The sequence below is a fragment of the Boleophthalmus pectinirostris genome, unplaced genomic scaffold (assembly GCF_026225935.1).
Source record: "Boleophthalmus pectinirostris isolate CB_2022bp ecotype Guang Dong unplaced genomic scaffold, ASM2622593v1 HiC_scaffold_13, whole genome shotgun sequence".
In the NCBI taxonomy this organism is placed as follows: Eukaryota; Metazoa; Chordata; class Actinopteri; order Gobiiformes; family Gobiidae; genus Boleophthalmus; species Boleophthalmus pectinirostris.
The window spans coordinates 13,502,605-13,529,720 of NW_026571036.1; the positions used below are offsets into that span (position 1 = coordinate 13,502,605).

Genomic DNA, 27,116 nt, shown 5'->3' on the forward strand with positions numbered 1-27,116 from the left:
CAACAGGGCTAATAAGACTTACACCCTCTCCCCGGGCACAACAGATTGCTCATTAAATAAATTGAATTTCTACTTTTGTGATGGGCTCTTGGTTGCAGCTTGTTGGTGCTAGACCTCAGCTCAATATGTCTGATTGTTTGTATGAGTTTAGCGCATTTCTCTCTGGGGATCCTGCAAAGCAAACTGTTGGATTTTAGATTTTAAGATAGGTACAACTCAAGTCTGCTTAAAGGTGCACTGTGCAACTTTTCTGGTGGAGAGTCTGTCATCTGTTTGTCTTCATGGAGATGTTATTGCTTTGTCTAGAATGTTCCATGTTAGTCTATTTCAAGCAAGATAACTATAGACTACATGACAGGTCAGAACTGTGGAGAGGCAACCCTATTCACTGAAAGAATTATTGTATGTAATAGAAACACCCAAAATAAATAAATACTAGATAAACGTGTTTAATGACACAGAACATTCAAGGCAAGTAATAACTAGCCAGGCTGGCGCCACCTAGTGCCTCCACTCAATTTCATTTCCCTCCAGCAACTAGGTCAGGAATCGGAATACACTAGACCATTTGCAAAAACCCTGGAAGTGCGAGTTCGGGCACCAGCCAAGCAGCGAAGAGCCATACATTCTGTGTTGACAACGATTCCTGATATTGAGAATTTAAAGCCGGAACAAAGAGAATGTTTGGTGATTTTTTTATCAAGGGAAAAGACATTATTGTCCTTTTTCCAATGGGATTTGGGAAAAGCATAATATACCAGTTAGCCCTGTTAGCTGTGCATTATGTACGTCACGAACAATTAGCCGCAATTGGTTAAATAAAAAAGTACCTGCCTTTCATCGAGTAATGAATCTGATGAAACAAGCTAAGTAATAATATCTCCATGGAGACAAGTAATAGACCCTTCACCAGAAAAGTTGTGCAATGCAGCTTTAAACTTTAAATTGTGTAACTTGTGTGTAAGATAGTAACACTGCTCTTACTGTACAACTTACTCTACTACTGTTACTGCTACTGCAATACGTAATGTACCCACTGAAGCAAAAATGTGAAGAAGTGCATAAAATGTTTTGGGTTAATTTTTAACCATGTGTTTGTGTGAGTATCTGTTGAAAATATGATATAGAAAATATATTTGTTTATTGATTCATTTACTTGAACTGTATTCTTTCAGGTTTAAAAAGGGGTTTGAATCTGAGCCAACACTACACTCTGGTATCAACTATGCTGTTTTGCTCCTGGCAGCGGGACATCAGTTTGATACGTCCTTCGAGCTGCGGAAAGTGGGTGAGTGGATTAAACCATGGCTGATATAATGATAACTGACTCCAGCTACTTCATACATTTTATAAAAACTAAAGCAATTCATAGATGTGTATGTAACTCCATGCCAAAAGTGAGCAAAGTACAGAAATGTGAAAGTGTCTGCTGTTATGGTCTTTGTATGATAACTGGGCAGTTCTAAGTCTTAAATGCCACCAGAAGGTACCTGCTGTTCAGTAGCGATGTGTTCACTGTTTTTTCCTCTGAAATTTGAGCCTCACTGCAGCTGAAGAATGTGGGGAAACAGCACAAGTCTTCTGGGAATCTTCTGAGGCCTTTTCAGCTCACCTCTGTCCCTGTGGACCCCAATCCTCTTTCCCTTCTCCAGTCTCTCTCACGTGTATTGCCATTTACACAATGCATTTGTCTAATATTGGCAGCCTTGACATATCAGAAATGATTATGAAAATTGCCCTGTAATTGAAAAATATAAAAGCAAGATTTATCACATTGTCATATTGTATCTGCCATAGGTGGCCTTTGTATTTGCATAAAAAAATATTTAGTGATTTAAAAAATATATAAAATTTAGTGTAAAGAACATCTAATATACAAACCATTTCCATCTGTCCTTCTCAATATTAGGGTAAAAATATATCAATTCAGCGATACAGAGATGTGATAAAGAAAAGGACATTGCTCTCTTGCCACAATTTGCTATAACTGCAACACAAACATTACCATATATTTTATCACTCAATGAATATAGTATTTATATGTATTTATTCAGTGACCTTGGTATATTACAGCTATGATACTGTGTTGTGTTGCAGGAGTGAAGCTGAGCAGTCTGCTGGGGAAGAAGGGCAGCCTGGATAAACTGCAGAGCTACTGGGATGTGGGCTTCTTCCTGGGGGCCAGTATTTTGGCCTGTGACAACACCCGGGTCATCCACGCCTCAGAGAAACTCTTCAAACTCAAAGCACCAATAGCAAATGAGTTTAGACAAATTAAAATTGCATTAGTAAATCTGTGTTTGAGTTGAATGAAACACTTACTGTAGATAAAATAAAACATGCATAAAGTAACTTTACTAGTGGAGGGTCAGCCATCTGCTTGTCCCCACGGAAATAGTACTACTTTGCCTGGAATGTTCCACAGTATGGTGTTTAACTTTTCTATCTCCATGGAGACAAGCTGTAATGCCACCAAGCTAAAAAAAACTGCAGACTTAGACTGAGTTCTTCTCTCAAACAGAAAACACTCTGTTTCACCTTCTGATTCACATTGTGTTGTGGTAATAGAAGAAATGTTTGACTGTTTTTAAACTCCATACACTTTCGCTAGAATCATTTGGATGATTTCAGCCATGGAACTGCCAATGTCTACAGAGCTAAGGGTAAAAGGAGTTGTCAACTTGAAAATTACCACAGCTTGATATCACAAGGTGAAACAGAGCATTTTGAGCTTTGGAGATGTAGACAGACTAATAATAAAGGATTATTCAAACATGTATGAATAAACAAAACACAACTCCAGCTATGTTTTTGTTTAGGTAACAGTATTTTAACATGGCTGAAACCTCACACGAGTTCTTTCTTTTTTTTTTTTTTTTGTAAAATGACCTTTAAATGAAAATGGAAACATTAAATGATATACTGTGGAACTGTTAAAGCAATAACTTCTCCATGGAGAAAAGCAACTAATGATCCCTCCACCAGAGAAGTTTCTTAGTGCTGTTAAGTTTTGAATAACTGCTTACTGTTTTTGGGAACCATTAAAATCTTTTTTTTTTTTTTTTTTTGCATTCATAAAAAGTTGAATTTACCCAGTGTCCATATAGTTGTGTTTAGTTCTGGTAACTATTCATGTGTAAGGAAAATGACGTCAGTAGCCAATCAAGTGGGAAATTTTGACACAAAGTTACAGCCAGGATCATAACAGACATGTCAAACTGAGCTATGCCTCAATTCGTTTCCCAGTTTTCCCTGTCGCATGTACTTATTTTCAACATGACTGTCCCCATTTGTTTGAGTTAATGACATTGAAAGACTGCGCTGGTGTGACAGCTTGTACAGTTCATGGTGCATCTGTGTCCCAGATGTTCATTACAGTTACTACAGCTGTGAAAACCTAATTAAAATCTCTCTGACAAACTGAGCCCTGCCTGGAAACACAATCCCACAATATTGCTTGTTTGCATAGTCTCCTTTGATTTGTGTTCAGGAGCTTTATAAGAACGGATGTAAATTGCATTCACAAAATAGTACATCTGACAATGTTGCAGAGCAGACTAAAACATAGTAACATAGGCCTGTAAACGACTGTCCACGTGTTTAGTACAGATATAATATATTTATCCGCTCTTGAGATCAAAATAAGTCTGCTGTGAACTGTTTGCATTAGGGATAGGCATGATTAATCGATAATTGATCATCGATTGATCATCAGAATTTCATCGATTACGTTCATTTTAATCGACAAACCGAATGTAGGTTTGTGCGTAGTGTGACCAAACAGGGGTCCGTACATGTAGCTCTCTGCACTCAGAAGGAGCGAGCAAACACAAACAGTAGGTCAGCCTGCAGTGTGCCGAAGCACAAATGTGTATTTAACGATGATTTGTACAAGAAATTCCACGCTTTCTGTTGCGTTCGGGACAAGTGTGAGTCTATGTGCACAGTGTACAAAGCAGCACATATGTTTCGGTATCCAGTGGGAAAAAGCTTTACCAGGTGAGAGTCGCGCAATGTCGATGACGAGTCCCCACCTCCCACCCCCCGTACAGTGTCCTGGTTTTGACAAACGCAAATATGGTCACACTAACCTGTATTCCACTGTATCATGTCTTTTAATCCAACAGAAATTGACCGCATCAGCGACACAAGAGCTGTAGTTTTATCTTCGCTGAGTTTATGCAAATTAGCGATGCGGTTTTAAGTTTAGTTTCTGTGAGAGTTGCACAAAACTGAATTAAACACATTATAATGTCAAACGGATTGATGTGGCTCTAGAGTCGTTACGGTTTATATGTCGTAAAGTTGAATTTATTTATGCAGATTAGTAGTGCAGATAGTAATAATAATGATGATCATTTTAATATAAAAACGTTAATGATTAATAATCGATCGTTAATTCTTCCGACGATCGATTAAGAAAATTTAATCGAATGCCCATCCCTAGTTTGCATATAATTGTTATATCGTCCGAATGTTGTTAGCATTACTGCTCTCTGGTCTCTGAAAGTTGAGAAAAGCACTTATAAAGTTATTGTGGTAAATAATTAGGATGCTCAGAAAACATAAGGTAAGTGTGGGATAACTTTGGACCACTGTAAACCATTTAAAATGAACTAGTTCTGTTTTTCAAATTTAAGATGAAGTTTGTATCTTTTGGTAAATAAATAAATAAACCTACAGCTAGTATTTTTGTTCCAGTCACCATAAATGCTGAAATAAATACATCTATTCCAACACCTATAGGCTACTGACAACTGTTCTCTGCTTTTTTTTTTAGGTATTTGCGTTCTCTTGTCGAGACCATTCTGATTTATCAGCATTTCAAAAAGCCTGGCACAGAGCAGCCACCCCCAAAACAAGAACTGGTGGACTTCTGGATGGACTTTTTGGTAGAATCCACAAAAAAGGATGTGTCTTCCGTCCGATTTCCTGTAAGAAACTTGAATCAAAATGTTATCATATAAAGAAATTTAAAAGAGAGAGAAATTGTAACATGTTGGAACTACACAGGTGCTGATACTGGAGCCCACCAAAGTGTACCAGCCTTCATATTTGTCCATTAACAAAGACGTAGAGGACAACACAGTGTCTATCTGGCATGTGGCTCCTGATGACAAGGTAATGATTAAGCTGTGATATGACAACTATGCTTAAAGAAGGAGTATTACTCAAAATTGTTTGTTGTTTTCAAACAAAAACTGTTGAGTTGCTTTATAGAGTTTTTATATGTCATCCATGCATGTTTTAGTAATTTAGGGATCTCTCCTGGACCCTGTGTGAATCCTCCTTCTCCTCCGCAACACCTGATCCTGAACCTGCTCTATGCACACTCTGATTGAATTACAGATCACTAAACTTGTTTATTAGTAACATTTAAAAATAGCATTACAGTAAGCAGATTTTTTGGTGTTTTTGTGTGTGAATATCCATTTATTTAATATCTGAAGCAGTTCATCACAGTCTATGTAACTCTTTTTTGTTTATTTATCAAGCTGCAGTATTACTGTGTTCTTGTTTTCTCTCTTCTTACAGTATTGATCTTTTCTTTTGCTCAGCACTTAGTTGCTTACCCACACATAAATGGAAGTGGTTACTCACTGAAATCTATCCTTGTAAATGCAGATCCTCATTAGCAGGCCACTCTCACCAGCTTTGAATAAAAGCACTATTATTATCAGCCGTCACTTCTTTTTACAGTTTTTATTCAATTGTGGCATGTTTTGAGTTACTGAGTCATCCCTGTCAAGTACCGTAAAGAATCATACATAAAGGAAGTAAACAAATAAAACACATTCTAATGCAAATTTTAACCACAACAAGTACACCATCTAAACTGTAATTGTTATCAACCAGTGTAATAACCATGCACTCAGGTTAAGCCGCTGTCCCACAACGTCTAAAATGCTCTGATTGGTTTGTGGTCTCTTCACAGCAAAAAGGGATCCATGAGTGGAACTTCAGTGCCACTTCAGTGCGAGGCGTCAGGTCAGTTGTCTCTACTTAATCAAACTGGTTACACTCAGTAATGTCACCATGACTTTGAAGCGCTGCCCATCACGAAGCCATAGTTACCAACTCACATGGACACTCCAGCTGTTTTCAGATTGTAACATGGAGTGGGATTCCTGAATCAGTTACATGAAATTATGCACACAATTGTTGAACTTGTGCATTTGTATGACAATGGTCTATTTTTCCACTGTGATTATTGACACTTCACATTTGATCAATTTCAATATTAACTTTCCCCACCTCAATTTAACACTGCATGGGTATAGTAATAGATGTAATTTAATAATATATGATTTTTCTATGGTAATTAAAAACTATAATTAGAAAACTAGATAATAGGTAATGAAGATAAGATTATTCATTGTAATTTTCTCTATGCATGCAGACATCTCTTTTTTACATCTAGGTATGTGTGTTTTCAGGTTCTTTTTTTCACATCAAGAGTTTATTTTCATACCTGACTGCTCACTTGCGGTCTTCCTTAGAGTGGTCAGGTGATGTTGCTGTGACGTGTCCGGTCAGCTGATTTATACAGGTGTTGGCGCTGTCTTCCTACTAGAGGAGGCAGGACGACAGCCCCATCTGCAGTCCGACTTCCTCAGGACAGTATCCCAGGTGTGTGAGAGTAAAAAAGCTCCCTCGTCCCAGTTAATAGTCCCGTGGGCACGTTTCCGTTTTTCGATTGCCTCTTTAATTCAGCGACAAGGAAGTTGGACTGCGGACTGTCAGACTGAAGACACTGCCAAAACCTATATAAATCAGTTGACGGGACACGTCACAGCAACATCACGTGACCACTCTGAGGAAGACCGCTAGTGAGAAGTCGAAACTGTATGAAAACAAACTCTTGGTCTGAAAAAATAACCGAATAACCTAAATTATTGGAACACCATATTAACCTCATTGGACTATCTAGATATGTGTTCATCAACAAGACAAGACAATATATGAAGTAATTTAAAAAACAAGATTAAAAAATGCTTAATTATGTGAGATTGAGTTGCATCTGTAGCAATAATATTAACATTAACAGCATCCAACATAAAAGTGTACAAATGCGAAATGGGATAGCCTGGATGCTTAAATATTATACCTATTGTTGATTAGATCACAAATTGCTAAAAACACAACTAAAACTAAACTAACTAAAACTTCCTACAGTCATTTGTCAACTTTCAGTGCATCTCTTCTCATTAGGCATTTTTTTTATCTCACCAGCTCTTTGTGCACAGAAAAAAAAAAACTCTTGATTACGCACAAGGTCTCATGCAACATTTATTAGGGGCATACAGTGTTAAATAAAATCAAATTAAGTCTGTGTGTAGAAGTAAGACTGTGCTCCCTTAGATAAGATTACTTGAGTACATTATTTATACTTAAAATATCTGTGTACTACCTTTTAAAACTTTATAATAACTATACTTTATTTACCCATATCAATTTTATTTAAATCTTTGTAACTACTTAATTAAAACTTAAACCTTTAGTTGTATCTAAACCTGAAGCCTTCTTAATAAACTACTACTATTTACTACTACTTACTGGCTTTATGGTCACATGTGTCAGTTTATTCCATTGAAAATCTGACATTAAAAATGACATAGTTAAGAACGTTATCAACATTTTAGCTCAGCGTTGATTGTATGATGTCTTGAGTGACTGCATAAGCCAGTGCTCCAGTCCCCTGCACATGTGTCCCCGTCTCCCCTCGTGTCTTGGAGGACTTCATCCCGAGAGCTGGAGGGCTGTGCTCAGGCGTTTCCATGGCAACCACTCTAGTTTATTCTCCCACTCAGCTGCGCACAGTCAGGACACAATAGTTCCTCTACACAATACTACACAGAGACACGCAGGCCAATGCCTTTCCTGTCTGGCCTTGGCATGTTAAAAAAAGTTTTCAATTTCATCTGCTATTTTGATTTTACAGAAGTGTAGCTACTTTTTGTCAGTGTTCTAGTGAAGTTATTCTACCGTAAAAATATAAAAATATACCTAGTGTCATACTGCATTGATTATTTTTGGGTTAGATGCTCTCCCTTGCTACTTCTATGGAAACTTGGTGAGCAATGCGTTGTCTAAGCTGTCTGAAAACTAAATGCTTAATCACTCAACAACACTGCCTCTTAGCCCCTGTTTCACACCTGTGGATATCTAACAAAAAAACTGATACAGAGCATACACACCCCTTTCTCGACCTTTTAATAAACGATACCTTACCTAACTATTACCTATTCTTTTTCAGCATTTCCAAGTTTGATGAGCGCAGTGCTTTCCTGTATGTCCTTCATAATGCTGAAGATTTTCAGATCTACTTCTGCACTGAAATGCATTGCAAAAGGTTTGTCATCATCGCCATTGTAAGCCATTATAAAAAAGTATTATGCATGTAGTTCTTGGAGTTGTTAGCCTTTGTAAGGTAATAATCATTGCCTAGTCTATGCTCTGCTTGAGACCCATTGTGACTAATAGTTTCCTCATTGTTAAGTTTTGTTCAGTTTACTTTTTTAAACTTTTAATTTTTATAACAGGGACCAAGTGAAAACATGTTAATCTCATAAAAGAAAAGATGCTCTACTCCAGATTTAGCTAAAGCTAGTCTCCATCTGTACTCCCTGGACAGCTTTTGGCACCAGACACAATCTGACTTGTAGTACATTAAGAGCTACACAGGGTTACATGTATGAATTAAGCTCATAGATTTTACATTGGATGCCCCTCCTCATGCAACTCTCTTAGTTTCTTTGTTTTGCATTTATTTTGTCGTTTCAACGTTTCATGTATGCTGGGAACAGTAGACCATCCTATTTTTTTAAACTGCCATCATTATAGTTTTGGTGGATGCTGCCTTTAGAGATCAATCACCAACTGCATACTGTAGTGTAGTTGTGTCATTGGGCAAGACACTTTTACCCACAGCCACCATAAAAACACGAAGAATCACTAAGTGACTGCTTTGAAAAATACAATACAAAAGATCTTGCAAGAATCATAACTTAAGTCTTTAGCTTTTCATTCTTTTAGCACTTAAGACTTTACTTTTCCATTTGAACTTATAGTCAGCTCTATCATGCAGCTGCGATATTTTGCACCTCCACTTCATCACGAACACACCTATTTCATTTTAACACTACCCCTGCGTACCTCTCTCCTCTCTGCTACATGCAGGCTCGCACATCTGAGGCTCCGAGCACTTCTGGTCCTATTATGTCTGGAATGAGCATGGTCGTGACTCATCTCAGCTGCTGCCAATGCACTTTTGCCTTATAATGCACAGAAAAGGGAAGACGACAGTGAGGAGGTGACAGGGAGGTTTAAGATGGATGCCAGGTGGTTGTCTGTTACATACTGAACAGCAGCAACAGTTTGAATGTATAATTTTAAATACTCGTGGACCAAAAGTGCACCAGAGAGGTTGGATATAATTATTATTATTATGTATTACAATGCTTTTTACGCTCACTAACGCACAGTCACACTTGGTTGAAACTTTACCTTTATATTGGACAAAAGCTGAAGTGTCTTGCCCTAGAACATAACATTAGTTGGTGATAATTGTGAAACCAAACTGCTGCTTATTGACTCATGGTTTCACAAAGCTTTTAAAGGTACTGTATGACGCCTGCCCTCTTACAGTTTAAAAAAATAGTTCTACAATCACAACAATCCTGTGTTGGCCATCATGACCAATGGTTCGTAATTAAAAATAAATCAGCATTCAAATCGCTATCAGTAAAAGCTATTGGATATTGGATTTGAACATGTTTACCTTATATCTGGAGACACAGTTAACTAATGTTTATGGAATTTAAAATCTAAATTTTATGTATATACATACTTCCTTTTAACTTTTCAAGAGATACAGTATTTTACTATAATTAATGAATATAGTCACAGTCCTACTTTTTCATCACCTGAAAACAGATTGTTGCAAATTGTCTTAAATAACCCCGTCATTATCCTAATGTGCCTTTTTAACATATTTGTGAACACTAATTAGGCTGAAATAATTAAATATTTAAAATCTGTAATGTGCTGACTCCTGATTTACGTAGAAAGCTCCAAATTAATTAGAGATAAAACCAAAAAAAAAAGAGCACAAAGCGAGCAGTATGCCCTCTCTCAGTACAGAGGCATGTGACTATGACAAAGTGTTGATTCCTCCTGAGAGCCCGGCAGCGGTGGTAAAGGTCACGTATTGTACACTGTAGCGTGGGAGGTGCTCACATAAACATAGCTACACAACAGCTAATGGCACTGAAGCCCACTGTACCCAAACGTGAAGCAAAACTTGATCTTTATCTTCTGACATTTTAGCATTTCAAGTGACACGCAGTTCATAATTGTGAATGCCGATAAAGTACAGGCAGACTCATTGTTAAAGACAGTGTGGTGGTGCTGTGTTATCTGGACCTACGTGTGCATTGTACATGATTACAGTTACACCAGATGCCCTTCCCGATACCATTTATTAAAGATTGAGACACACAATGACTGCACTGGCTGTCTTTCCCTGGATCGTGTACTACATGCACTATGAATAATACAAAACAATTGTAATATAAAAACTAGGGATGTAAGAGTAACCAAAATATCTTGATATTGTATTGTCAAAAGTCTCTCAGTAATATCATGGACTATCACAATGTATCGAATCACAAGTTTCTTTGCTTAAATTAATTGTTATGGTGCAGCAATAGCTAAAAAAAAACAAGGGAACTACATTGACCATGATCCTTTGCTCCGTTTTGGTGCAAATGAAGAAATAGCAATTCTAAGCACTTTTAAATCTTAGTTCTTCGAATCAAGTCTTGTCAAGGTATTTTAAGAGTACAAAGTAGCATATTCACAATTTTGTTAGCCTCCACAAAATATCGCAATAAATACTGTACCATGAAATGTATATCGTGAAAATATTGTACTATGGGATTTGGATATTGTTACATCCTTAAAAACTCCAAATCTAAGTTCCAATACTTTTCATTTTCCATAATTGTTCGGCCTTATTGCTTGGCTTGGTAACATGAAATCTTTGTTCCTGTGTCTGTGGTTTCCATTGCAGATTCTGTGACCTGGTTAACAGCATAACCGAGGAGGCTTGGAGAGGTCCAGAGGAGGGGGACTGTGATGGTGATGCCTTAGAGGTGAGAACACTGTACCCAATATTGGTCAGAAATCAGATTAGGACAGATTTTGACAGATTTTGACAGATTTTGATGTATTTGTTGTTTATGTGCACACCAAAATGTCTGATCGTGACCTGATTTTATGAGTTTTCAGATTATTGGAAAGGGATTGTAAACAGTTACATCTGATCTGAGTTTCATCTGATTTGTTTATGACACCTGTAGGTATTGAAAAGAAAGAAAGAAAGAAAAATTAAGCAAAATGGTAAACTAATGTAACAAAGACAAAATATTTGATTTTTTTTATTTTATTTTATTTATTTATCTAATAGGGACAGTGCATATTAATGAACATCTACAACATTGCAGTGTAAATATGACAGATTATAGCAAGACTGCTAATTTCCATCTGTAGTCCCTAGGCAGGTAACACCACAAATTTAAACAAAGCAAAAACAAGTAACAAATCTATACTAAAAGTGTCCACAAGTCAGTTTTTTCTTTAGCCACTCTTTTAAGGAAGGATTGTAGTAATTATTTGAAATTTTACTTTGTCTTCCAAATATAACAATTACTCAAATTAATCCGTTAATTAACTAACACTTGTTCGCAGGTTTTTTAATAAACACACACCAAAAATCAGCTCTGATTATTGGGTTATCTAGTTATTCCAGTGAGTGTAAATGTACGTAGTGAGTGGTTCTGTATGGCAAAGGTTGCGGATACATATTCATCAGCATCATAACTCTGATTTATATTTCAGTTGATAACATGGCATCCTTTTGTTCTATAATCCAGCAATTATGCACAGCAAGAGCAAACTGCTGATTGCCTCTGAGTAATTGAGCTTAAGTGTGTTTTGTTTCCTGCACCAACCCCGCCGCTCAACACTCACTAGTTTTCTTTAAATCCCATTCAGCACAGTTGCCGTCATAATAATGCTTTTGAATGCACCCAGCAACAGTCATGTGGCAAGGCAGAACAGACACCTGCCGCTGTATTCACCACTCTCCTCCACAGAAAAGAACAGCTAATTAGCCAGACCCTGCTTCTCCCTATTTTTATACTCCACGCTGTAGCTCCATCTGATGTGGAGCAGGTTTGCGACGCAGGTGGCTTTTTGTCTGCTGTTTGGTACAATAATAAACTCCTCCAACTCTGTGACATGCCCCTTTCATTTCCTTTAAGTGAAGTATTGTGCAAACTTGATTACTATAAAATACAGCAAGGTGCATTGTGTGTCTTTTTTGGTGGAGTGTTTGTCACCTGTTACTCACCATGAAGAGTTTTGCAGTGACGTAATGTTTTGTAATGTACGGCATTAAATGTTTCTGTCGTTTCAATTTATTCAGTTCATGTTTTTATTGCTGAGAAATACTACGCATTGTTATTGTGGGGTCACCTCTCCACAGATCTGGCCTGTAGCTAGGCCTGGTGGCACCTCCTCCTTCTCTCTGGAGTTAGACACGATTTATATCATACTGTGGAGCATTTCAAGCACAAAAATAACATGTCCTTGGAGACATGCAGGTGGCAGAGCATCCATAAGAAAGTTGCCAAGTGCAATGAAAATAAAAATGCTAAGAGAATGCATAAATATTTTATCCATAGTGTAGAAAAAATATCCTTTTTTCAGACTGACCTGGATGGAGTACAGTTTTATGAAGAGTTTATTCATTGCAAAAACTCTATGTAATGTATCAATGACGAAATTAAAGAATGACAGATAAATTATATCCTAACATACGAAGGAAGTGGAGAGGCCAATGATTTTGCTGCCAGCTTAAGCTTGGTATCAGCCTGAGATTGACTGATGGCAGCTGACAGGTAGTACATAGCCTACTTCCTGGTTTAATTTCCACTTCAGCTTCACAGGTCCATATAAGTATTTCTGCTTTGTATGTAATTCCCACAAACAAGACAAATTTAACAGTGCGGATGCTTTGTTTTACAGTATGATTATGAGTATGACGAGCATGGAGAGCGGCTGGTCCTGGGAAAAGGCACATTCGGAGTGGTCTACGCTGGACGGGACCTCAGTAACCAGGTCCGACTGGCCATCAAGGAGATCCCAGAGCGAGACAGCAGGTCAGACACTAAAGTATATACAGACAGGTTAACAGCAGTCTAAATGGTTAACTCTTAGGCCTCATCAAGACGATCACAAGGTTGTGTTCATGTCACATTCTAACTATTGGTGTATCATAAGTTTAGTTTTTTTCAAAAGCAGTGAATCTGCTATAAAGTTACCTTAGCCTCTGTCCTCCATCTCAAACATTGACATCAAATTCTACAGCATGACTTACTACAACTTACTACTCTGACTGCTCTTGTTTAGCCTAATAAACATTTACAACAAAGCAGGTAGGTACATCTGACCACGAATCTAGATCTAGAGGTTCATTTGGTCTTCTGATTTTATGATATTTGGTTTATTTTTCTCTGAGGAAGACCGCTAGTGATGAAAGCAAACTCTTGGTCTGAAAAAAGAACCTAATAACATACAAATCTAGAGCTGTAAAGTAGGACAATTTCATATACAACCCTTTCTTCAAATTCAGCCTCAAGCAGTTCTGCGCAACACTCGACACTGGTCCACTCCTAGTCTACTCTTGGTCCCTAAAATATGTTAAGATAATAATTGTCAATCAAAGCCACTTGTGTTCCTTGTTCAATGGACTGTGCTCAGTGCTCACTCTTGTTTTAGTTGCTTGTTAGCGGAAGGCTGTCATGCACGCACTGTCCCCAAGTCTTTGAAATCACATCACTGTCGGCTGAAAACACATCGCCACTTGTGGATCCACCCACTCCTGCTAGGGCTGTCTCCGGCTGAGCGACTTCCCCTGCACAGTGTGTTCCCAGCAGAGCCCTCCAGAGCCAAGCACCAAGCAGTGTTCCGTTAATGTGCAAGGGCTTTGAACAATGGCAGTGTGTGCGTGTGAGTGTCTGTGTGTGTTTGTGTGTGGTATGACATGACTCTGACGCGAGCACATTGTTGTGGAGTTGACAGATTAACTTGTCAGTGGTTCCTTGTGGGTTTCTCCCTACTGCAATTGCCACAGCAAATTGCCACAGCAGTTATTTTCATATAATGATAGCTCAGATGCCCTTCCTTGTATAATTAATTTATCAAAACTTGGGACTGGATGATGCCGCTGTTATTTTTACCTGCCTCAGTGGCATTAGGATATGAGGAAAAGGCAACATTTTCTGTTTCTAGTATGTATTTTATTTAAATTGTTTTTTCTTGAGGCCAAACAGCTGTGGGTTAATTGCAATGGAACAAAATCCTGTTGTCATTGTTCAAGCACATGCACGGAAATGACTCCCTTTAGTAGCCAAGAGACATGGTTGCCTCACCAACAGCCACCACTCACTAATATGTAGAGAAGGGGGGTTTAGTGTTTTGCACCACAACAACTGTATCTACTTGTCAGAGTTGGCACTGAACGTTGAACATTCCAATTATAGGACAGCCACCACCAGAGCCAACAATGCTGCTCACAAATGAAAATGTTGTCTATATATATATATATATATATATATATAACTTAACAGTGAGGACAAATGTGTTGAACGACAGCACTTCAGGAGGATCTATATTTGCTGCTCAGTGATATGCATTGACATGTGGATGTGTTGTCATGGCAGGTACTCTCAACCTCTTCATGAGGAAATTGCACTCCACAAACACTTGAAGCACAAGAACATCGTGCAGTACCTGGGCTCCATCAGCGAGAACGGCTTTATCAAGATCTTCATGGAGCAAGTGCCTGGAGGTAGGTCAAACTATTAGAACTTTTACCAAGAATGAAACAAAACTGTACTGAATGTAATTGTGTTTATAGTTTATAGTTTAATGTTTTTATGTTTTCTTTTTAATAATCTTTTTTTGCAACTACTAAAGGCAGATGATCTGTTAGGGGCCAGTTTACTTAAATAGGTTGCAAACTGTTAAATCAAGGGTTTAAGGGATAAGTAATCTTTGCAATAAACCAAAGTATTGTTCTTTCTTATCTGTAGTTGTAGTAGTAGGCTTACTGGTACTTGTTTTTGAATTTTTTGATGCAAGTTAAAAAGTTTCTTGTCCTGACTCACCACACATGCATCTCAGATAACAGGGGCCTTATTGATTATTGTTGAACTTTGCTCCGTTTCTCAGGCAGTCTCTCCGCTCTGCTGCGGTCCAAGTGGGGCCCTCTGAAAAACAACGAGCCCACCATCGGCTTCTACACTCGGCAGATCCTGGAGGGGCTCAAGTATCTCCATGACAACCAAATCGCCCACAGAGACATCAAGGTGACGCGCTATATCAGACCCTCTCTTTTGCATCATCATCATCTAGCTATTTGTTTTCTACTACATTCATAAATCTCAAATGTAGTTTTTTCAACAGCCTTGAACTTGCAGAACTTGCCTTGTTGTTTGAGTAAAGAAAATGTAGCACCATTGCCATAGAAATTAAACATTCAACACAAATCTATATCTATACATCTTTTTCATGGGCAAACGTCCTAAAGATGGCATCTGTAAACAGGTTCAAACAAGTTGAAACCATGAATATCATACTTCCAGGTCAGGAGTAAGCGACAGTTCTTCTGTCTCTTGCCCCTGTAAATTTACATGATACTTTCATATAAATACCAACAAATACTGAATCCAATTATTTCTTTGGCCCGACTCTTGAACTTGCACATATACTGTATCTACAAAGCTACTACACTAAGCTACCATACACCAAGTTTTGTGTGTACCTGGATCTGGCGTGTAGGTTGATTGTTGAAACAAACCAGGATGGAAAAAAGAGAAAACCGCTTCTAGAAACATGACCCAGAGTAGAATGTCAGCTCCGAGCAGCAATCATACTGTTTGATTGACAGGTGAACTCCTCAGGAAGCCAGTGTAAATAAACTACAAGCTACCACTAATAACTGTGACAAGAACAGCCTGAAAAAATATTTTTTGGACAGCTCTTAGAAAGGCAGACGGAGATATAATTCTTTAAAATGTATTTCTAGGAAAAGGTGTTGATTCAATATTTTTAAGTTTGACCATTATCTTTTTTTGTGTAGCTTGCTAGGTCACATAGCAACATCTGTATGATTAAGTTAAAGGGTCAATGTGTGAAAACGTGATGAGTGCTATATTATCACCATTATTATATGTATCCTCAGTATTTGATCAAAATTATGTGGATAAACCAACCATTGACTTAATTCGATCAATATGCTATTTTTCACACACCTGTAGGGACATAGACTTATTAATAAAACAGAAGTACTCTTTCAGTGGAATCAGGCTGTCCCGCTAAACTGGTGGGGATTACCCGCACTGTTTGGCTTTAAGTGCCAACACGAAGGACCGCTCGCGCTAATGGGACAGATACAGCCAGGACTAAATGGTCAGCTTCAGCACCTGAAGGCGCTGTCAGGAGTTTGGGTTGTCTGTCCTGTTCCTTCTTGCTCCATATTCATAACAATTACACTGTGGGCATGAAAGTACATATGATGGATACAAGGCAAGCGCCAGAATATGTCCACATTTAACAAATAGCCTACATGAGGAATGTTTCCTTATGCATTTGTATTTAAAGTCTTACAATAATTTTCCCCAATGGGCACTCACATGTGCAGCCCACACTTCTTTAGTGCTCGTGGTGAATGTTATCGTGTATTATAATTATGTTAAGAGTTCAGAGGAGGCTCCTGCACCTTCCTGGACAGTTTGTCATTTTCTGTTGGTGAGATCTTCAACTCAAAGTCTTTTAATAATTAATTTAATTATTTTTTTTAGAGTTGACAAGCTCTTGTTTTAGTTATAGTTGTTTTAGTAGTTATACAGGTACCGGATCTCCTTATATGCATTAACTTGGTCTTGTATTTGCATTTGGTAACTCACGCTATTTCATTTGGACATCATTGGTGATGAATGCCAAAGGGTTCTGTGTGTTTAGTATTTCCATATTTTCACATGCACATAATATTTTGAATTTAGGGAGAAAGTTACCCTCATGTGTATACCCAATAATCAATACTTTGTTCTGTCTTAAAGGCTTGATACCAGAGAGGGCAACTATAATCCAGATGTGCCTAATTATTTAGTTAATGATAATGGTAATGGTCATATTTTATATGGAACTACTCACCCAGTGTATGCAGACAACGCATAATGTGAAATAAGTGCACTTTTGTTTTTTGCTTTTTGTTATAATGTTTGTGGGAATTTATTGCATTTTCACATTAAAACTGACAACTTTTGTATTATGTTACAACATACTGAAAAGGTAGGATTCTATTCACACTCTGCACATTGTAAACAACTCTAAGAGCATTAACTTCTGCGAGAAGACAGAAATATGAACGCATGAACTATTACAAAAATCGCCTGCATTTCAGATCAGTTTATAGCTTTATGGCAGTTATAAGTGTTTTGTGTTGCATTTTTGTAAGTATGATTGATTGATATAGAGGTCTAAAACAACAGCAGCCAGAAGATTTTTCTATTAAAAAAAGATAGTTTCTCTAGCAGAGGACTTAAAATATAATGTAATATTTGATTCTTGATTCTGTTTTTCCCTTATATTCAAAACATCTACCCTTATTTTTCCCTATACATTGCTCTATCTTGCTTATCTCCCAAATAAAATGATAGCAGATGGATGCATTTGTTCCAGATTTTTCATTTTCACTCTGCTCTCTCCCTCCACAGGGCGACAATGTGCTCATCAACACCTACAGCGGTGTCCTGAAGATCTCTGACTTTGGCACGTCCAAAAGGCTGGCCGGGATCAACCCCTGCACAGAGACGTTCACAGGTACGCACTGACCTACTGCCTCTAATTACACAAGACCTGGTTAAACTCGCCTATGTATAGAGATGCTTTTCCGGGCCAGAGCGCTGGATCTACAGCCAGGAATATCTACAAGAGCTTTAGATGTCGGCAAAACTCCAATCTGGCCTCTGAAAGTTGTGAAATGCACTTATATGTTCAAAAGTACTTACAGGATGGTTTCTTTATGTATGCTTTGACATAAAACACTGATTTGTATAGATTTTTTTGTTTTATTCTTGTTTAATTCTTTTAATTCAGTGTATTTAGGTTTATTTTTTTTACAGAAATATTAATTTTCATTACCAAGTCACTCTTTAAGTATAATGGGTGCATTTCCACGAACTATTACTATATAACAACATGTGACTTCTTGCTATTCCCTCTTTTAAACTCTGTGTCACTGTAACTGGGTTTGGCTTGTGTTTGTGGTCAGTATTAATGGCTCCATTGCTGCAGCCAATCGTATTCAAGTCTGACCTACAGGCCTAATGCTGGGAGTGACCCTTTGTCTGTGACTGTGCAGAAACTGGGCTACTCCTCCCAGTGCTATTTCTGGCCCTGCCCTGCTATAAGTGTGTGTCTTTCTCCTTTTAGCTCAGTGCACTTGGGCTTGTACACAGAGCTGGGCTATTTATAGAACAAAAGGCCTCTTTGAATGGTGTGCTCTAACTTTCACAGTGAGGGGAGATTATCTGATGATACGGGAGGGCCTCTGCGACTGCTCTTTTAAAGACTTAAGCCCTGACAAAGATTAGATACTCAGAAGAATTATGTCATGGTTTAACACTTAGTTTTAATTAAAATAACAGAAAACAATTTAAATGTCAGTGATCACAAATGTCTTTCTTCAATTTAATCTGTTACAGTTTTTTATTTGATACTTTTTTATCTCATTAAAAACAAATTAAAATGTCTGTCAATTTTAATTTCCTGAACATTAACAACACTGTGGCCATTTAAAGTGCATTTGACAGATTATCATTTCTCTTTTTATTATTCATCATAACTTTACATCAGTCAAGTGGCAATTTGTGAGGAAATGTGAAGAAAAAAAAACAACAAATTGGAAAATTCAAGAAGTAGCAGAGAGTTTTAAAATAGAATATCTCTACCTATGCCATCAATCAGCATATTCCTGACAGTTTAAGAATGTTAAATATGTTTTAAAGAAATGAGTAGTCTAATCTGTCATACGCACTTAACTGAAATAGTCACTTTCTTCCTCCAAAGTCTGAACTCTGCTCCAGATTTTATGCTTTTACTGTCAGAAGATTGACTGTAGACTTCTCAGTTACAAAGACCCATGCTGATCACTGACACTTAGGAATTACTAAATCTTGATCTTCATTAAAATTCGATCAACTGCACTGCCATATTTTAAAGTTTTCATTGTGTTCTTACTTATGAATTACAGTATACTGAATAAAAATCAAATCAAGCCATCTTTGTTTGTAGGCACATTGCAGTACATGGCTCCTGAAATCATTGACAAGGGTCCGCGGGGCTACGGTAAACCTGCAGACATCTGGTCCCTGGGCTGCACCATCATCGAGATGGCCACAGGGAAACCGCCCTTCTACGAGCTGGGGGAGCCTCAGGCCGCCATGTTCAAGGTAAGGGACAATGTTTACTGTGTGGGAAAATAAAATGGTAGGACGTTAGGTTTAGGGGACACGTCAGCTGTTTGCCATATACCAGAATCCGTCCTTTATTCATTTGTTTCAATAACGTTACTTTTCCTGTTATGGATGCTATTTTGAGGATTTAAAACATTCAGAACCACTTTATTTTTGAACGCGCTAACCTTTTATTTTCACCTCAAATACATAAATTGCTGGAATGAGTGTCTTTTCCAATAATGTAATTTGCATACTTGTTACTTCATTCTGTAATGCCAACTACAAATTCACTTAAAGTTTTGGAAAAGTCATGGAATTTTAGTATCTCTTTCACGCAACTACAGTGTTCTGTTATCATTAGGCTATCATTATTTCTGAACGTATGCGCCTTTTGTTTAAAAGAGATGACAATAAATGCACTGAGAGTAATACCAAACTAGAAGGTGAGTGGAACGGGTTAACATTTCATATTTTTCCCTAAAAGTATGATCAATTCTACACATGTAGGGGACCTACATGTGTAAAGTCATGGAAAATTCCCTTTAGGTCATAAAAAAGTAATGGAAAAGTTTTGAAATTTTGTCAGTGAAAAAGAGGGGGAACCCTGTAACTGAATGTAGTTTTCAATCAAAAATTGCAACAAAAAAATTTCCAAAATGCATCAATGACAGCAGACACCACTGTTATAGTCGGAATGAACAGCAGAGACCACAATGTTCATATTTAAAGCCCATTACTGAATAAGCACTTCATTGTCTGCACTACAGTGGGACATAAATCACTAATGAATTAGGGGCTAGGGTGGACATTCAGACAAACTGCGTCATCATCTCTTTAAAGTCCGACCCTATTTTGTAATTTTGTCACAAACTTGTTTTTGTTTCACTCCCAAGGACACGGAGTACAGGGCTGTCCGCTGTCAGTGAGCAGAGAGACGCATGAATATTGCATAACACTCTTCTGTATTTGAAAACCCGTACATGCGGTTGCGTTCCCTTTGCCCCATATTAGAATAACAAAGGCTAAATAATTGCACCCGACAGAAAAATGAATACAATACTAGGACATGCAGTTACAGAACCACCTGCTTCAAAACCACCTTGTCTTTTGTACTCATGCAAACGCGGGTATGCACCTGTTGCTGTCCAGTTTTCACTCCAAATATTTTCCCATACACACAGAGCTATTTGAACACAAACATTGGTGTAGTCCTCCACAGACACTCTGCTGGTCCCGTTTGTTGCCTCACCTTTTTGTTTGAAGCCCTAATTGATCTATTGGCCTTCTCTTACAATGTGTTTGCATAGAGCTCTGATCCATGCGAAAGCTATTAGTGACATTATTAGGGCTGTCAGTGCCGGTAATGTAGCACTCACGTCAGAGCTGTGAATCATGCTAGTTTCCATATTCCATATAATTAAAAACAAACAGTGGTCTTTGCATTGGGTGGTAACATTTTCAGTATAAATGAACAAAAACACTGTAGAGGTAATGTATGTAATGTCCTCGTGAACCAGATGAACCACAGCAAATCAGTTACCTCCAATCCGTGCATCATTCGTTCATTTGTTTTTCAAAATAAAATCAAAAATAAGAAAATAAAAAAACAACTATTTTCTACATTATTTGTCTCCAAAACTAAAATGAAAAAAATTATAATGTTTAGTTTTTTCAGTTTTCAATTTTGTGTTTAAATGAATAACGTTTACGTGACTTAAACTGCGATGCTGGACTGACCCAGGACTAAACCAGGTCCAGGACCAGACTGGAACAAAACTGGGACTGAGACCGGGACTGAGACCAGGAACAGGACCAGGAATGAGACTAGGACCAAACCGGGACTGAGACCGGGACTGAGGCAGGAACCAGACCGGGACTGAGACTGAGACTGTGACTGAGACTGTGACTGAGACTGTGACTGAGACCGGGACTGAGACCGGGACCAGACCGTGATTGAGACCGTTTACAGTGAACAGTTTAATCCTGGTTTAGTTCTGATTCAGTCCTAGTTCAGTCCATATGCGGTGCAAAAGTAAGGAATCGCAGTTAAAGTCACGGAAACGGGAAGCGGCCGCTATCCGTTTTTACCATTATTCATTTAAACACAAAATCGAAAACTGAAAAAACTAATAATTATCAATTTTTTCATTTGGGTTTTGGAGACAAATAATGAAGAAAACTGTTTTGTTTTGTTTTTTTCTTATTTTTGGTTTTATATTAAAAAACGAATGAACAAATGATACACAGATTACCTCCTAATATTGTTCTGGTGCATTGACAAGATTTGAATTTTACAATATCTTTAATCTACCAATGTTTCGTTAAAGGCACTGTACTGATTTTTACAATCTTACCTTTACTAGTTCATTTTAAATGGTTTGCAGTGGTTCAAAGTTATTTCTCACTTACCTTTTACCTTCCATTCATCCTAATTATTCACTGGAATAAATGTATAAGCTCTTATCACAACTTTCAGAGACCAGTGCAGAGTTTTGTTGTGACAGTAAAGCAAACAACAATTAGCATGATAACGTGAATTTATTTGTAAATTGGCAAGACAAATTTTGCCCAGATACATGGAAAACATCTGGTAAAGGGATGTTAACAATATCCAGTGATGATTTGTTACAGCAGCATTGTAAAAAAGCTAATTATGATTGTTCAGTTTGATCAGTTCAGCCAACATGAAAAAAATACAGTGACAATCAAGTATGTTTTTCCTTTCTTTCCTGTTGATCCTTCCTTTTTTTCCTTCCTACTTTTTTCTACGCATCAGAATGGTGCGAAAACATGCCTGTAAATGTTTTGGTTTCTTTCTCTTCTGTTCTATTTAGATATCATCTTGTTGACAATACTCACTCATTACTCACCTGTGTCTGTAGCTGGATACTGCATAGCTACAATAACATTTATCTTAAAATCTTTTCCCAAATATTGTAACCACTGCGCACTCATCTATAAAGAATGTGCAGGGGAGGGTTGTTTCTGTCTGATCCTGAACGAGCATTCCTCCACAGACACTGCACAGATATCTGACATTCCTTTTGTCGTGAGAATCTCTCTGAACTGAGCGACTGTCCCATTGCCTACGGTTACGCACTTATTGTCATCCAAACACTTCACTTGTCCCTGATTTGAAAACCTTTAAGACCTTGTGTGTTTAAAAGGCTCATGTGTTTTCATTAGCGAGAGATGGCGTCTTTCTGGTGTCCTTAAAAGCTCTCACATAATTTGCATTTAGTTGTTTTAGTGGCCTATTATGCAAATACTAAGTAGCGAAAATATTATGCTATAAAATTTATTAGTGTGAATATATAAATAAAATAGGATTGCTCAATATATGGCAGTGCGTTTATGAGTTCATGTTTCAGTCTTGTTAATGCTCCTATAGTTGTTAAGTGTTTGATTTGAGTTCATTTTACACATATATTGCAATTCTAGTCACAGTCGCAAAAAAAAAAAAAAAAAAAATGCTGTTAGATTATTTTCCAAAATGTTTCAGCCCTATTATAAATGTACAACACATATTTTAGGAAAACTTACATAACAAATCAGGACACAGGGAATATGATATTACAAGTTTCTTTGCTTAAATTCATTGTTATGGTGCGACAACAGCTAAAAAACAGAGAGAACTACATAGACCATGATCCTTTGCTCTGTTTCTGTCCAATCTACATGCTGAAATAACTGAAATTATTTGGATTATGACAAGAGAAAAGCATCATATTCACAAAATATTGGAATAAATATCATACCATGAGATACATATCATGAAAGTATCGTATCTAGAAGATATCGTTACATCCCTATAAAATAACTGTATAAACTCATGACCCTCCTTTCCATCTGTGTGCTGCGTGCAGGTGGGCATGTTTAAGATCCACCCGGAGATCCCCGAGTCCATGTCGCAGGAGGCCAAGGCATTCATCCTGCGCTGCTTTGAGCCCGACCCGGACAGACGCGCCACGGCAACAGACCTGCTCACCGACCAGTTCCTCACCGTCACCAGCCGCAAGAAGAAGAGCAAGAGCAGCCTCAGTGGTGAGTTTCAATGTGATAGATGCCTTCGTTGAGAAAATATTGGAACCTGTATGATCAGAAGTGTAAAGTTGACATTGATTATTGCACGCACTGTCTTTGTATATGAAATTATGTTTAAATCTGATCCTGTTGCTGCTATTTTTTATGATGACCTCAATCTCCTATAATGGCTAAAAGTAGAAGGTTTGATTTTTATAAAGGTGATCTCATATAGATATTGATTACAGAGAGGTATTGTAATGTATTAGACATTGTCAATTGAAAGTGAATTAAAGATTTCACTGTTGTTTGGCCATGGTGAAATGTGAGAAGAAACATATCAATTTTGCGCACCAATGGACCCCAGGAGCAATAGTTTTAAAGAATAATGGGGATCCAGTAAATAAATAAATGAGTAAATAAACACTGAAGTTTAATGTTGTTAGATTTCCTACTTTTAGCCATTATGTGCCAAAACCAGTAGTTCAGGTGCCCTTTTATTGGCTCTAAACAAGAGAGACCAGATATAAAAGGCGTGTTCCTTGGTTTAACAATACAAGCTTCCATGGAAGAAATGCTGGTGTCATGATTACAGAGAACAGTTGTGGGAAGTGCCACTTTTCGCTGACACATTTTTATATTTCTTGTCCTTCCAGCTCCTTCCTCTGGGTCAGGTAAGGTATTTTCAATTTCTTCAGACAACTACAGACTTGCTTTCTCAAAACCTCTGGCCAGCTTTCACCTGTCTCACACAATAATTGTTCCAAGAAAAAATTTGCTCAACATAGTATTTCTTGGAATTATCAAATCAGTTTCTGCTTTCTTACTCTGCCCTCTGCTCTCCCATGTGCAGTGATTGTGAAATATGTGTTAATTTTACTATTTCCAGTGTACACATTACCTTCTTTCGACATATTTTTCCAATAAATGTATTATTCACTGTACTAAGGCTATTTGTAGTTGAATACAACCACAACAGAATATGGGATATCATTAGCTGTCACATAATGACAATATATTATTATAATATTCATGTTCTGGTAGAGCTCTTTTAAAGAATATAGAGGATTTAAATTTAATATTTCATAAACAACAGTCCCAGTCCCCAGATATGAATTAAGCATGTTCAACACCTCAGTGAGAATAGGCCTTCGCATATAAATCTGTATCCCATATGCATTTTTAGGTACTGCTTAGAATGTTGTGAATGTTGTCTCATATTTAATCCAGTAAATATGGGACAACATTCCTTGAAACAACACATGTATAATGGTTTTGTCATTGCGAATACATTAACATGACTATTTTAGAAGTGCAATTCATATTTCATTTGAACATGTTTACATATCTGAAGACACAAGAGACACCATAGAAAAAAATTTACATATACAGCATTTCAAACTGCCCTTCTTGTTCACCTGTACTTGTGGTAAATTGTGCTTGCGATGGCTGTGCTTCAGAGTACCTCCGGAGCATCTCTCTGCCGGTGCCCGTGGTGGTGGAGGACACAAGCAGCAGCAGTGAGTACGGCTCCGTCTCCCCTGACAACGACCTCCACACCAACCCCTTCAACTTCAAACCCAGCATCAAGTGCCTGAGCGAGAAGGACGTGAAGGGGCCGCGCTCCCTGTTCCTGAGGTGAGCACAGCAGGAGAGAGAAGCCATCAAGTCTGTGTTATGAGGCACAGCTCAAGAGTCAGAGCAGCAAGATTCATCTCAATAGAAGATGTATTGTGTGTATTTTTTATTCATGTGCTTCCATTGCAGTGAAGATAAAAAGCAAAGGACTGGTCTTACTGACATTCAATCCAACTTTATTTATAACGCACTTTAAAAACAACAATTAACTAAAGTGCTGTACATAAATTCAAGGAATCTACAGAACATTAAACCATGAGACAAAACGGCACCAAAAGATAATTGTCAAAGAAAAAATAAGCAGTTTTATGAAGAGATTTAAAAACAGATAGTGATTGCAAAAAGTGCAATCACCTCTAAGTGTTTCTGGATGGTGAAGTAAGCTTGATTTGCTGACCTAAGTGGACGGGTCTGGTCAATACCAGGGGTCAGGCCATGGAGACAGTTAAAAATATTGTGATACTGTACATATTAATCATCAAGCTGTAGATTTTTTTTTTTTTTTATTTCACTATTTTTACAATCAGGAATTTTGTTTGTAATTCCTGCAGCATTCCAGTGGAGAATTTTGAGGACCACAGTGCCCCTCCCTCTCCAGATGAGAAAGATTCGGGCTTCTTCCTCCTACGAAAGGACAGTGAGAGGAGGGCCACACTGCACCGCATTTTAACAGAGGACCAGGACAAAGTGGTGGCCAACCTCATGGATGCTCTGACACAGGTTAATATGGTCTAAAGAGGCACCCGGGTAAATTAAGTCAATTAAGAACATGTAGTTAAGTTCATATATTGTCATTTGTAGGGGTCTGAGGAGACGAAGCTAAAGCCACAGAACATCTCCACGCTGGTGTCCAGTCTGGCAGATTTTGTGCGGATGGCTGATAGGAAAATTATTGCCAGCACATTGTCTCAACTCAAACTAGAGCTGGACTTCGACAGCACGGCCATCAGCCAACTACAGGTGGTGCTGTTCGGCTTCCAGGATGCTGTAAGTTGTTGTTTCCAGTTCTGTACATGCTCTTATCCATGTAATTGTAATAAGCTACATTTAAAATCATGAGAGTTACTGAGTACAGGTGCCAATTGCCCTAATCCACAATTGTCTCTTGCTGCTATCTCTGCCCTTCTCCATATGACAAACAGAGAAAAAACACTGCACTGTACTATACTCTGAGTAGTATTTTTATTTTTGTTGTACTTCAGTTCAAATTTGGCAGCAGGACATTACATATTAACACCTATACTGCCAATTCCAAGAAATCCTTTTCACCAGATATAGAAAATGTTAATTATTTGGAATCAGATAAGCGGTTCCCTGTAATTTGATCTGATTGCTCTATCTGTATTGGAAGATGACATAAGACAAGACCAATGAGCTTTTTATGAGGCGTTCTTAAAATACTCAGAACAAATGATTACATAGCGCCTCCTGTTGTTCAGAAATAATACAACAAAGAAACAAATGCATATAATACTAAATTGTTATTGAAAGGAAGCTGAACACAAGTAAAAATAATATTACTACTACACCTCAGTTGCCCTTTACTGCTTTTTTTAGTTGATCCATCAGTGCTCATTTATTAGTTTAGGCCTAATATTTTTATATATGTGTTTTGACATGCTTACAAACAAGTAGGGATGGGCATGATTAATCGATTAATCGATAATTGATCATTAAGAATTTCATCGATTACGTTAATTTTAATCGACAAACCGAATGTAGGTTGCTGTGCGTAGCGTGACCAAACAGGGGTCCGTACATGTAGCTCTCTGCACTCAGAAGGAGCGAGACACAAACATTCGGTCAGTCTGCAGCGTACCGAAGCACAAATGCGTATTTAACGATGATTTGTACACGCTTTCCGTT

At 37.8% G+C, this 27,116-nt stretch overlaps 1 protein-coding gene across 1 annotated transcript in view; it reads left to right on the forward strand.

Moving 5' to 3' along the window:
* Positions 1–27,116, forward strand: part of map3k5 (mitogen-activated protein kinase kinase kinase 5) — a 77,900-nt gene that overhangs the window by 44,189 nt on the left and 6,595 nt on the right. The window contains exons 8-24 of the mRNA XM_055149635.1: positions 1,176–1,288; positions 2,098–2,263; positions 4,781–4,934; positions 5,014–5,121; positions 5,936–5,988; positions 8,258–8,353; positions 11,075–11,156; positions 13,093–13,226; positions 14,790–14,917; positions 15,301–15,437; positions 17,847–17,952; positions 19,426–19,583; positions 23,456–23,633; positions 24,269–24,286; positions 25,073–25,250; positions 25,802–25,970; positions 26,052–26,237. Coding sequence (XP_055005610.1) covers positions 1,176–1,288; positions 2,098–2,263; positions 4,781–4,934; positions 5,014–5,121; positions 5,936–5,988; positions 8,258–8,353; positions 11,075–11,156; positions 13,093–13,226; positions 14,790–14,917; positions 15,301–15,437; positions 17,847–17,952; positions 19,426–19,583; positions 23,456–23,633; positions 24,269–24,286; positions 25,073–25,250; positions 25,802–25,970; positions 26,052–26,237 — 2,164 coding nt within the window. The remainder of the gene's footprint in view (positions 1–1,175; positions 1,289–2,097; positions 2,264–4,780; positions 4,935–5,013; positions 5,122–5,935; positions 5,989–8,257; positions 8,354–11,074; positions 11,157–13,092; positions 13,227–14,789; positions 14,918–15,300; positions 15,438–17,846; positions 17,953–19,425; positions 19,584–23,455; positions 23,634–24,268; positions 24,287–25,072; positions 25,251–25,801; positions 25,971–26,051; positions 26,238–27,116) is intronic.